The 14119-nt window shown below is 36.8% G+C and overlaps 2 protein-coding genes across 2 annotated transcripts; both read right to left on the bottom strand.

Annotated features, from left to right (window-relative positions):
* Nucleotides 1–1712: 1712 nt before the first annotated feature.
* Nucleotides 1713–2887, bottom strand: LOC127444175 (proline-rich protein 18). Its single transcript, XM_051703415.1, has one exon. It carries the CDS (start codon nt 2758–2760, stop codon nt 1921–1923), a length of 840 nt encoding a protein of 279 aa, XP_051559375.1. The 5' UTR covers nt 2761–2887; the 3' UTR covers nt 1713–1920.
* Nucleotides 2888–7303: 4416 nt separating this feature from the next.
* Nucleotides 7304–14080, bottom strand: zgc:136472 (uncharacterized protein LOC678514 homolog). Its single transcript, XM_051703304.1, has 11 exons — nt 13915–14080; nt 13183–13389; nt 12925–13058; nt 9965–10102; nt 9625–9732; nt 9382–9507; nt 9086–9283; nt 8605–8725; nt 8171–8352; nt 7486–7575; nt 7304–7392 (listed from the first exon to the last, which is right to left on the bottom strand). The coding sequence occupies exons 1-11, from the start codon at nt 14078–14080 to the stop codon at nt 7330–7332; spliced, it is 1533 nt and encodes a 510-aa protein (XP_051559264.1). The 3' UTR covers nt 7304–7329.
* Between the last annotated feature and the right edge of the window lie 39 nt (nt 14081–14119).

Here is a 14119-nt window from a genome sequence, read left to right as displayed (position 1 = left end):
TGTTAACAAGATCAGGAAATACGAGTGAGCAATGTTGTCTGATGTTAAGCCTGTTTAAACTATGTTCCTTAAGCTACTTAAGCTACAACAGAATATATCTGAGTCATGTATTCTCTTAAAATGAAGATTTAGAGCTTTCATAAGTTGCTGTGTTCTTATGGAGACAACAAGGAATAGTATGAAAATGGTCATTCAGAAGTTTTATTAAGAGGTAGATCAGTGCACTCTTTATTATGCAGAATACATAAAATTGGAAAATGGGTGTGTACATAGATTTTTGTTGAGTCAATCGCAAACATTATTTTTCATTTGGTCATATTCAAATAACTTCATTAATTCTGCCAGTCATTAGGAGTAATGTGCAAGATTTGAGATTAAGATTGAGATTTATTATCCCTCGCACTTTACAGCAGCGTATGCATTGCATTTCAACACATACAGTGCACGATAAAAAAGTAAAGTCCTATATATATTACTCAACCAATGGACTTTTGAACACTAACAGATAATAACACCTTACCCACAAAAGACATCCATTAATACCTCAACTGTTGATACCATAGTGATGTTTTCCTTCCATCATGAACCAATAGTCAAATGTGATAAATCAAAATTGATTGTCTGGTTTAATGGTTGTCCAGCAATTAAAATATACCCCTAAATCTGTCTAGAGTGTAGATTTCTGAAACCTAGGATGGCAGGGGAAGAGTCATTCATATTTATGAGTCAAGCATTACCTGAATTGTTGAGGTTAGGTGTAGGGTTATAGTTTCTCCAACCAATAAGGGAGCACTTTCCTGATTAATATAAATTACTCTTCCCCTGCCATCCTTTGTTTTGTAAAATTGCATCCAATGCGCCCACAATAAGAGTAGTGAAAGATCAATACATCAGCGATTAATCAATATTTGGCCACTTTGAGATTATATGCATTGGTTGATAACAATGCTCAATTGTGTCAGGTCCAAAATCAACTAACAACCTTCAAAATCGTCAATTTTTTTAGTTACTTTTGAGTAAACGGTACATAAAAAAGTGTTCACTTAATTTCACCAAAATTGTGTACATCTTATTTGCTGTCATTAAATTGTATTGCCATTATATCTGCCATTGATAGATACCAGGGACATTGAGGAACCCCGACTGGTCAACCACTACACTACACCTCATATATCTCTGTGATTTCATAAAGTAGCACATGTTCCTGGATCAACATCCTTTTTGGTCCCTGAGCAACATTTTTATCAACCAATCAGATTTTAAGGGTTAGATTTAGAGTTAATGTTGGGTTAAGTAGTATTGGATTCGAATTCATCTTAGTTGAGTCCAAGTCAATACCAACTGCCAAGCTGCCAGGAACCCCTCAAGTTAAGAAAACCCATAGTGACTGGTTTTCTTAACTAAAGGAGTTTCTTGCAACTGGGTCTTGGTCTTTACCCAATGAAGTCCGAGTCCAAAGGGGGCTGAGTTGGACTCAAGAGTTGTATCAAGTCGATACCGGAAAGTGAATCTATTTATGAATCTGAATCCAAATTACAACTGTAAACACTAAGCCATTACATCAATAGTTTAAGCTTATTTTAACCTTTACAACTAAGAAAAACAATGTGTCAATTTCAGGGGCGCACCAATCTATTTACGGACATAATTGGACTGGAGTCTGACCTTGAGTACCCCAACTCTAGGGCTAAGTTTAGGGGCTTGTACACTATTCTTATCAACCTATCATTTCCATCTAATTTTAGTGGGAAGGTTATGGTTAGGGGTATGGATAGGGTTAGGACTATATTTCTTTTAAAGAATTGTTCCAGGACCAACAAAAAATGTTGATCCAGGAACACATCCTACTTGGCAAAATTACAGGGAGCATCTCCAAACAGTCTACAGCACATGTATCAAAACATGGAACATTTTAATCTGTTAGATACTCTTCTGGCTGATCTTGTCCACTCTACCCAATGTTGTAGCTCCTGCGGCATTCTCCACCCCTCGCAACCACTCAGAACATTTCAGCAGAACACTCTGATCCACAACCCCTTCCTCATCGTCCTCATATTCCACATCATCATATCGGTGACGGTCGTTCAGAAGAGAGATCTTCACCAGTGGGATGTTAGATCGATAACTTGACTTACCAGAGAGGTCTTTATGGTGCAGTGTCCTTCCAGTGCAGGTTCCACTGCGGGTGGCATTAAGCTGTTTCTCACGGCTACGTTTCTGCAGAAGCAATTTGGCCTCGGGGGTCAGATTGAGAGAGAATTTCATAGCTTCATTAATCTTCTCTTCAAGGCCTGATCCTGAGCACCCTGAAATGATCCGTGGACTAGAAGAGTCTGTGGAGATGTTCATGGAGATGTTGGTTGCCGACATGCTGGCACGAGACATTCTTTTGCTTGAGGAGATCTCTGAGGCATTTGTCACTGAAGCATCTTTAGAGTTCGTTGCAAAGGAATTGGATGCAAAGAGGCCAATGCCAGAACAACTTTTAGAGGAACTGGGGGTTGAGGGACTTGCAGGATCAGAATGTCTTGGAGTCATGATCCTAGCACTTTTACCATCCAATCTCAACCCAGCAGAGCTTCGACTGGTAGGCAGCTTGCTCTTGTGCTGCGTGGTTTTCTTGCTCAACTTCTTGAGCTGCTCCTTCACAGAATTCTTCTCCTCCAGAGTCTTGACCGGAAGGACAGGTGAGGGACCTGACAGTTTTTCCTTGCCAGAGCTGGGGAGGCTCCGCGGTCGGGTCACAGGGGGGAAAGGCATCTTCACCAGGTAGAGCAATACATAGGACAAGAATTCTGCCTTTGAGGTATAGTGTGAAAGAAATGGGATGGGATCTGTGGGGGCTTCTGCATGATCAGGACGATTTGTTTCTTCCAGATCTCCCAACATCCACTTCTCACATCAGAGACAGCCACTGTGGAAACAGCATACAGGAGTAGTTTGGCTTTATATAGAGTGTTAGGAAAGGGGCTTGGCCAAGGTACAATGAGGGAATCCTCTGGAGTAGGTAAGCCTGACACGTGCAGATCAGAGCGCATTAGTTACATAACAGACCAAGATGTAAACATTCAGCTTCTCATTGACTGTGAAAGGGGAAATAATTTGTGTACGAGAAGTGTAAGCATTGAGTAATCAAGTATGTGGTATTGCTTAGTGTTGAAGTTCTAAATTTATATTCCCTAAAATAAATTATTGTAAGAAAGGTAAAAGTGTATGCTACCGCAGTTTTTTAGATAAAAAAAGGCTGGCCTAGCCTAGTTTTCTACTTCTAAGTGGTTCCATTATTTCTGAAATTTGCTCATCAAGCAGGTATGTGCGTCTGATCCACACGTCTTAAGTGTTTTCCTGATTAAAGGATCTCAGAGTTTACTGAAGCTATGGTAATCACTTTAGGAGGTTACTTAATCCCTCTCTCACACGCAGTCTGTAACCTCCTATGTATTTTATTATGTTTTTGGCGACAAGAACAAACTAGATGCATAGTACCTTAAGATGATGATTATATAAACATGTTGGGTGTACATTCACAAACTGATATCTTGGACATATGTCATGAAATTTTTTTAAAAAGCTTGACAAATAAATGTGTTAATAGCATTCGGCATGTGAATGGCTCTCATTTTGTAAACTTTAAAATTATATAAGTGTGTTTTCTTTTTGTAAAAGTGTGGGTCCAACACTTCCAAGATCCAAAAAGGACATAAATGCAGCATAAAGGTAATCCATACAACTCGCGTGATTTAATCCATGTCTTCTGAAGAAATATGATCGGTTTTGGGTGAGAAAAGACCGAAATCTAACTCCTCTTACTATACATCTATACACCTTTTTCCACTATGCATACTTGGAGACTGCCATCTGCAGTCTCCTATAGGCGCGATCATTATTTGAAACTTGATTACATGCCTATACAGTGCCCTGGTCAGATGACAAAACACTCAAGGGGTGATGTGTAGATATGCTGTTTTCAACGGTTATGGAGCAGTTCACATGCACATGAAGTTGTGCAGGTTCAACCAATCACGTAATTCCAAACATTTGAAGCCGCTTAAAGTTATTATACAAATCTAAAAATGTGACAGTATCAAAGAAATGGAGTAGGTGAGAGCATTTCACCAGATTTGTAATGAGGAACATTGTAAGCTCTGAAATACATATTGACTCTGCAATGCACTATCGTTGTTCCGTCAAAATAAAAGTCCCAGGTAAATGTTAAGTCAATACTACTATATAATAAATATTACTATAGTATAAAACAAGCCTTCAAAATAATACTAATTCAGCATTATATTATAATAATAAACTTAACTAAGTTTTTGCACATGGTTCATTCACAAAAATTTCTAAAAATACATGTAGGTAAACATTGCCTTTGTATTACTGTATTGTTTCATACAAATGTTATTTTTTTATATTATAAATTAAATACCATTCTTCCTTGTGTTCATTTAGTGAAAAATTTTATTTTTATTTTATTGAACATTTTGAACTGACTTGGCTACAATGGCTTTGGATGAAAAAAAGATGTAAAATCACTTAAATGTAATTTGTGAGCACATAAACAATTATCAAGATACAGCTGAAGTCAGAAATTTACATACACCTCAGCCAAATACATTTAAACTCAGTTTTTCACAATTCCTGATATTTAATCATAGAAAACATTCCCTGTCTTAGGTCAGTTAGGATCACTACTTTATTTTAAGAGTGTGAAATGTCAGAATAATAGTAGAGAGAATTATTTATTTCAGCTATTATTTCTTTCATCACATTCCCAGTGGGTCAGAAGTTTACATACACTTTGTTAGTATTGCATTGCCTTTAAATTGTTTAACTTGGGTCAAACGTTTTGGGTAGCCTTCCACAAGCTTCTTACAATAAGATGCTGGAATTTTGGCCCATTCCTCCAGACAGAAGTCTGAACTGAGTTGGGTTTGTAGGCCTCCTTGCTTGCACATGCTTTTTCAGTTCTGCCCACAAATTTTATATCAGATTGAGGTCAGGGCTTTGTGATGGCCACTCCAATACCTTGACTTTGTTGTCCTTAAGCCATTTTGCCACAACTTTGGAGGTATGCTTGGGGTCATTGTCCATTTGGAAGACCCATTTGCGACAAAGCTTTAACTTCCTGGCTGATGTCTTGAGATATTGCTTCAATATATCCACATAATTTTCCTTCCTCATGATGCCATCTATTTTGTGAAGTGCACCAGTCCTCCTGCAACAAAGCACCCCCACATCATGATGCTGCCACCCCCATGCTTCACGGTTGGGATGGTGTTCTTCGGCTTGCAAGCCTCACCCTTTTTCCTCCAAACATAACGATGGTCATTATGGCCAAACAGTTCAGTTTTGTTTCATCAGACCAGAGGACATTTCTCCAAAAAGTAAGATCTTTGTCCCCATGTGCACTTGCAAACTGTAGTCTGGCTTTTTTATGGCAGTTTTGGAGCAGTGGCTTTCAGGTTATGTTAATATAGGACACATTTTACTGTGGATATAGATACTTGTATACCTGTTTCCTCCAGCATCTTCACAAGGTTCTTTGCTGTTGTTCTGGGATTGATTTGCACTTTTCGCACCAAACTACGCTCCTCATGGTGTTTATACTTGCGTACTATTGTTTGTACAGATGAACGTGGTACCTTCAAGCATTTGGAAATTGCTCCCAAGGATGAACCAGACTTGTGAAGCTCCACAATTTTTTTTTTTCTGAGGTCTTGGCTGATTTCTTTTGATTTTCCCATGATGTCAAACAAAGAGGCACTGAGTTTGAAGGTAGGCCTTCAAATACATCCACAGGTACACCTCTAATTCAGTACACCTCCTATTAGAAGCTAATTGTCTAAAGGCTTGACATCATTTTCTGGAATTTTCCAAGCTGCTTAAAGGCACAGTTAACTTAGTGTATGTAAACTTCCTACCCACTGGAATTGTGATATAGTCAATTAAAAGTGAAACAATCTGTCTGTAAACAATTGTTGGAAAAATTTCTCATGTCATGCACAAAGTAGATGTCCTAAAAGACTTGCCAAAACTATAGTTTGCCAATATTAAATCTGTGGAGTGGTTATAAATTAGTTTTAATGACTTCAACCTAAGCATATGTAAACTTCTGACTTCAACTGTATGTTTCAAAAATCGTCAACAGCCTAAAAAATATCGAGATATAATATTTTTTTAGCCATATTGCCCCGCCCTATGGGGGTGCCGGTTGGACAGTTGCTTTAGGCCTCGGAAAACATAACCCTGCCCGTGTTTACCGCTAACAAACTTGGAAAAAAGACTTGGAATATGATGCATGAGCCACATGGACTATTTTTGGTTCCTTTTTTGAGCTTTAAAGGGATAGTTCACCTAAAAATTATAATTCCCTCATCATTTACTCACCCTTTAAGTGTGAATAAGCTTATCTCATGAATGTGCCAAGAAGACTAAGAATTACAGTGAATAAGGACTTAAATTTTGTTCTGTTTCTCACCCAAAAGCGATTGTATCCCTTCCAAAACATGGATTAAACCACTCAAGTCATATAGATTACCTTTGTGCAGCCTTTATGTCTTTTTTGGAGCTTGACCCATTGACTTGCATTGTCTGGAAAAATACAGATAAAAATATCTTTGTCTTATATGAGTTTGAAACAGCATAAAGGTGAGTAAATAATGAGAATGATAATTTTCTGGTGAACTATCCATTTAATGTAAGTCCCTGTCAACTGCTATTGTAATGAATAGATGGACCAGAATAATCATAAAAATGTATAGCTTTTGTGTTCTGGATAAGACCTAAGTCATACGGGTTTGGAACAACATGAGGGTGAGCAAATTATGATGGTCAGAATAGTTAATTTTTGGGTGAACTATTCTGACTCAGGACAATAAATACTAACATTATAGTGTGGCTGTTTTGACAACAGTAATAAAACACCAAGTTGTGTTTCAATGTTTGTATGAGGTTGCAGTGCTCAGTTTGGTTAGAATGCAGTGTTTTGGAACAGAGGCTCCATCTAGTGGCAGCATCTACTTTGTGAACATTGTGCAATGAAAAAGCAGACTGACATAGTGTACAAATGACATCTCATGAATTGTTTATTTGGATCAGACTGTGCTCCAAAGCAGGCTTAATCCCATTTAAAGTGTGGTATCTCCCTAAATAAAGTGTTGTGGCTATACCATAGTACAGTGAAGATGATAGTAGCTCTCTAGAAGAACTCTATTCAAAAAGTGGTTAATCACCCATAAGTACATGGTAGATTATTACTATTTGGAATTCAAATCAAACTGATAAAAATGAGAGCAGATTTGGGTCTATCACATAGTGTTCATGTTATTAGAGATCCTCTTTTACTGTAGACTTCTGTTTATTAAGATATTGCTTCCTCATTTCCTCTTCCTGTGGAATACACACAAGCACAACATGGTAAGATACTATGAGTATAATGAATACAATACAGATCAGTGTGTCATGTAAGAGAGGATATCATACCTTGGCTCTGTCCTTTTTGGCTCTTTCAATCTCCTTTTTCATAAATTGAATTATAGGCTTCAACTTCTTTGTACCAGAATATGGCACCACCTGTACAAGGATTATTATTTCATCATCAATGTCATTTAATTAGCTAAATTTTATTTAGTTAGAACTAAGGATAAAAGGAACTTTGCCGTGCTGAGTATGCTTTAAAACAATATAAGATGTAACACATGATGTGTTCAAAGGCGTCATGTACGGGTGGGGCAGGTGGGACATGTCCCTACCACTTTTTGCCTTACGGCAATTTTGTCCCTACCACTTTTTGAAATAGCTTTTGTCATGTAAGTGTCTAATGCAGAAGAAACGTCTCCTGTTCTTGACCAGGAGTTTCCATTTAGTTTGTGTTTGTTATAATAAGTGTGGATCCAGCACTGGAGTTTAGTCATTTTTATGTTATAATGAGTGCTCGTTGCGGCTTTTATCAGTGGCGTTGAGTGACAGCGAGTGGTGATGTTCTCTTGTGCATCCAGACGTGCGTTCTAGTTGCGCCGCACCTCGCGTTCCTTTCCGGTTAAATTGCAAAGCAAAATGCAAACAGATGCACTCATGATATCCATCCCTAGTGACAGCCCTGGATTAACGTTTTCTGCTGTTTTTCATAAACAGCTAATTTTATTTACTTGATCAAGAGGTGTCTTACCCTTTCTGCATAAACTGCAGGAAATAATTTGATTGATGGATATCTTTCTCCAAGATGAATGTTTACATCATTGGCAGTAACATCAATCTTGGCAACTACAATATCTTCATTTTCACTAAAGTGTTTTGAGAGCTCCTCCCACAATGGAAACAGAGCATGACTCTCTGTGCTCCAAGGTGCATCTGTCAACAGAGGTGAATATTAAGCTACAATGTTTATACATGTCATGTTTTAGCAAAGATTTTAACTTGTATGATGAAAATAGTATAACACTGATCTCATCTAGAAATTCTTTCTATATCTAGAATAAATTTCATTCACAAGTTTTTGATTATCTAGTTTCCAGGCACAAGAATACAAAACATTGCTGCGTTAAGAAGCATCATGGATCTCGCATTTTGGAATATTACAATTCTAGCATTTAAGGTACCTACAGAACAGGATAATGACATTTTTGTTATGATTGAAGGCCACTTGTTCAAAGTTCATCCCAACCAGCTCTTTCACTGGCTGTTTATCCCAGTTTTCAGGAATTGACTCACTCTGCAGCTTCGGCTATAACACACAAATGAGAAAAGGAGTTTGAGCTTTGACTTTTCAACCATTTTATGTTATAGTAATGCATATATTATGTTAATTAAAATAATCATATATTATTAAATAATCAAATATTTTATTGGTAAATAAGTATAATGAATTCTGCTTCATATACATATTTAAAATTATTTGATTATTTTTTAAATATAAAAATATAATAAATATTATTGAATAATTATAAACAAAAAGTAACTTTATTACATTAATATATTAATAGGCCTACATAAAATAAATATATAATAAGGAATATCTACAGTAAAACTGTGCTTTAATGAAAATATAGCAAGATAAAAAAACTGTATACTTATGTATACTCACCTTAGCTTTCCCTTCCAGGTAACTCCGACAGAACTCTAACAAAGTGTGTGTGTCAAACTGATCGGATGGGAGCTCGTATTGAACATTGTTTGATAAATTAACCATACGGACCACAGGTGCCTCCTCAGTCCTCACACGGAAATATTCCATAATACGCCCATTTCGTGGCTCACTTACATCAACCATCACAAATAGAACCTAATGATAAAGTTATTTTAAAGTCTGTAACATTACACCAATGAGAAAGCTCCAGGACAGAACACTTTAGAAACATGTATATATACATACACACTGACCTTCCCTGTGAGTTTTTCAGCAGTGGTCTCAAAAGCCTCATAAATCTCTTTGAATCCTTCCTCAACCTTATTAATAAACAGAAGCAAATGGTTCAACACCACAGAGTTCAGGATCTTAGATGCTGTCTGGGAGGATGAAGGAAGAGGAAAGAGGTTTATGTATTTGATTGCATCTATTATATGTCACAGACTTAAGTATATACTGAATATATGAGTGTATTTGTTTAAAAGGCACACATTTACCATGCCATTATACTCAGTCACAAGTTCCATCTCATGCTGTGTGATAAACTGAATGAGATCTTCCTTCACTGTGCCACTTCCCATCTCAAACTGCTTGTCAGGTTTAGACTAAAGAAAATGACTTATTTACATGGATAATACGCAGTAAGATTGGAAGTATTGTAACGGAATTGTACATAGAAGGCAGCACAACCACATCAATAATCTTCTGCTCACAATGAGATCCCCACTTTCTATTTTGGCCTTTTTGTCTTTGTGTATGGATAAAACAGTGATACTGATTTATGTTTCAAGCTAAATTCAAACTCGATACCTTCATGAAGCACCACCAGTTTCTTACCTTTCTAATAAGGAGAACAGTGTCTCTGCTGATCTCATACTTGCTGAAGACCTCATTACTTCCTGTTACTCCAAATGGCAGGTCAACAAGGTCAGCAGCTACTTCATAAAACACTTTCACCATGCCTTCTTCAAGATCCTGTAAAGCACAAACACAGTTCAGTTACAATAAAAAAAAATGGCGAAAACAAAGGCAACAATGCTTAAAAACACATAAATGTCCATTTGTGAATGAATTGTTCTAAACTAGTTTGCAAAATGACATGCTTGACACTATTTATATAACCTAAACAAAATCACAGAGATAAACAGCAGCGAAGCAAATGCAAGAGATCTAGTTTTCCATAACCTGGCACTGCACAACATCTTGACATCTTCGTGGCCATTGTGACACCTCCTGTTGCTCCAAAAATAATCTCACCACTCAAGACACGCAAGACAGGTGGGCAGGCCTAAGCAGTGTCGACGATAAAGTAGGCACTGATCTGTTTATGCAGAGGCTGGCCTGTGCTGATGTTATACCTCACTATGATGTATTAGTGAGGAGGAAATAGAGAACGAGTCGTTATGGCACATTGGTTTCAATAAAGCCTTTTATTTGGACTAATGAAGAAGTTTTCGGTTCTGAAATTTACAGTATGTTTTTATAGTGCTATGAACGTTTATATGTCAAGATATCATGGTAAGTTTGATTTTCCAATTCATGACCCCTTTAAACTGAAAATGTTATTACTTCAAGAAAGAAACAAAGACCCCATTTCCACCTGGTATTAAGATGCATTTCAGGTGATCCGATCATATGTGGTCAGTGCTAAATACAGGTCTAAATGGGGTCTAAAATGTTTTGGGATCGGATCACAAAAACCACATACTAATGTGGTCAAAAACGCACATGACCACATCACATTTGAAGTGCCACCCCTCACCTGTCAATCATCCGCTGTGCTAATACAAGAGTTTAAACTTTGCTGGTTACGAGCAGCTTTATAAGGAAATAACCTACATCTGGGAGAAACAGCGTGCCGTTATTTTTGCGCTTTCTTTGTCTTTTCTGAATTTATTGTGCTTTAATATCATGCAGTAACAAACTGACATAGTGACTGATGTATGTCATCATGAAACAGAGACCCTCCCTTCCAAATCCAATCAGAAGTGGTCACATGAGTTGCATTTAAGTAACCAGATGTAAACAGCGATGTGTCTCACCAGACCACATGTGACCGGATCACACGAGATGCATCTTAATACCAGGCGGAAACGGAGTCAAAGTGCATCACAAGGACCTTTTGAATGATTACTCAAATGAATCTGTGAACCACTTCATTGAAAAAGAATTGTTAAAACAATAGTGGTTGACCAATATGGGTTTTTCGATAACCAATACCGATTTCTAGAGCTGGATAGCTGATGGACAAAATAAATGCTGTTATACATAATACAATTTAACAACAGCAAATCAGATGTACACAAAATTTCGGAAGTGAAACAAACACTTTTATAAAATTTTTACTCATTTATTTTAGCTTGGAAAAAAAGAACCCTTGAAAACAAAAATTGTCCACTATTCATTGATAAATATATTGGTGGATTTTAGAAAAGACAGAAGAGAAAGTGTCAGGTCCAAACACTTCTGTTTATTGACCAAGTGAACATGGCTATTGGCCAATGCCGATAATTGCAAAATGGAAAAATAGCAGCCGATTAATCAGCCTGGCCGATATATCAGTCTATCACTATTAAACAATCTGATTTACACAGCACTCAAAAAATTAAGTCATTACCCTTAATTAAATTGACACTTTTTACAAGTAACTGAATGCCTTTCATTCAGATCAAGTCAGTTGCTTTGAGCCAACATAATTTAGTTGGATTATGTCAAATTAATGTACTATAGTTCTTTTAATTCAACTTCATTAGGTTCGACAAAAGGTGTTGATTTGAAGAAAGCATGGAGCATTTAAGCTACTATCTTTCACTAACAATCATTATTTTTTTGTAACATATAGGTACAAAAGCTGGCAATGCCATCTCACAACCACTCTTTTGATGAAAAATATATTATATAATCCATAGTAGAAATTGTTAATCTAAACTCAACAGAAAAATGAACCTGCTATGATATAATAACTCTCTTCTATGTGTGCCACTCTCTTTTCTGTATATATGTAGCACACCAAATGAGAGTTTAATAGCATTATTGCGATTCAGATTGAATTATTTAGATGAAAACTGAATGACAATCCAATCTTTTCTAAAGAAAACATATGAGAATCCATAAAATCGAAAATGTCTTTCTTTCTATAGCATTGCTAATCATTGGTTTCAAGTGTCGTTGCAGTAAACAACTGTATTTGCTGCCCTCCGGGGGCCCCCTCCCAGCTTGGGGCTCCAGGCAATTGCCTGGCTTGCCTGTCCCATAGCTACACCTCTGAATATATGCCAGGTGAACAAGTAATGACAGTAAAACTGTTACACTGACAATTTAATAGCAAATAGCTTATAGAGCTACGCAGCACTCAAATCAAGCATCACTTCAGAGTGAAAGTGCATCCTCAGCATAGCACAGGCGACATTATTCACCTCAAGGGTAACCCCCAAAATTCAAGCCTAACAGAGACTCTTTTTAAACACCAACATAACAGAACATTAAACATTACCAAATCTCCAATTCTCATCTTGCTCAAAACGCATAAAATAACACTTAATTTCAACATTTGTTCTCCCTATCCAGTCCCATGAAAAGCATGCTAGAAAATGGAAATCCCCTGGCCAGTTTCATCAACGCTACATTAACACTACAAAAAGTATTAATGTAGTTCCAACTCAAATGGATTAAGTAAACTTCCATTTTAAAAATGTGAATGGGTAGAAAGCAATGAAATCAAGTTCTAGAATTGCATTGCTTTAGTTTATTTTAACTAAGTAAACTGAATATGACAACACTCTATTAACACTATTCACCTTAAATAATCCAAGGACCACAAGCTCGTCTTCAACTATGAACTTTTCCAACTTGGTGATAGTACCGATAATGTCAGCACTCGGTCCTTCTCTTCTTTTAAGCCATGTCAGGATGGAGTTGGAGCTCTTCAGAACTGGGGGTGGAGCCACAAATTAAACATTATGACATAATCTCCTGAAAAGTGTTTGAGTTCATGCCCATTTTCTACCTGCCTTACATTCCTGTCAACATAAGCAAGAATGATATTTGAATATTACCAGGACAATACACTGGCTTGTTCTTGTCTCCAGACAGATACAGCCGTAGTGATGGTACTGTTGTAACATTTAGTGTTTCAGCAAGTTCTTTTTCTTTTTTCACATCCAATCTTCCCAGCCTCACAACAGACCCTGCTTCCTTCAGTGTACTGGCGGCCTCTCTAAAATCCAGAATAGAGCCAAGAGACTGGCTTGAGAGGGGTGCATCTACAGCAGGTACAAGAAAAAGATTATATATATCTATATCTATATATCAATATCTATCTATCTATCTATCTATCTATATATATATATATATATATATATATATATATATATATATATATATATAAAGAAAAATTTGCAACAGTTCACCCGGTTGCAAATACATATCATAAAATGCTTCATAATGACAAACAATAGCACTTTTGTTTTAGTTTTGATTCTGCCATATACTCTGACCTTAATTTGCCTTCTAGTTTGGTTCAAGTCTGTTTTCAATGCATGATTCTTTGGGACGTTATCACTACCCAAGTTTCATTAATGAAATTAAAAATAGTGTTCATTATTAGTTCATGATACCTACTCCATTAACAAATATAGCCTTATTGTAAAGTGTTACCCAATCATTACATTAAAAGTACTGGTATTTTGGAATAGTTTGGAGTTTAAAATGCTTTAATAAGAAAGCTTATTTAGCTGCATTTATGAAAGAATTGCCATAAAAACACCCACCCAAGAATTAATACTCACAGAAGTGGACCAATAGCTGTTCGTGTCCTTTAAGTGCTCGTTTGAAATTGCTTTTTGTCAGGATTAGAACATCATTGTCCTCTGGGATTGGATCCAAATCCTTCTCCACCAGAGCTCCACTTAAATACACACACATGCTCAGCCACAGCCCAATGTACACTTTCATGTTGCTTTTAGAACCTGCACGAGACCGACCCACTAACAT

The sequence above is a fragment of the Myxocyprinus asiaticus genome, chromosome 7 (assembly GCF_019703515.2).
Source record: "Myxocyprinus asiaticus isolate MX2 ecotype Aquarium Trade chromosome 7, UBuf_Myxa_2, whole genome shotgun sequence".
NCBI lineage: Eukaryota > Metazoa > Chordata > Actinopteri > Cypriniformes > Catostomidae > Myxocyprinus > Myxocyprinus asiaticus.
This window is presented reverse-complemented; position numbering and strand designations above follow the sequence as displayed.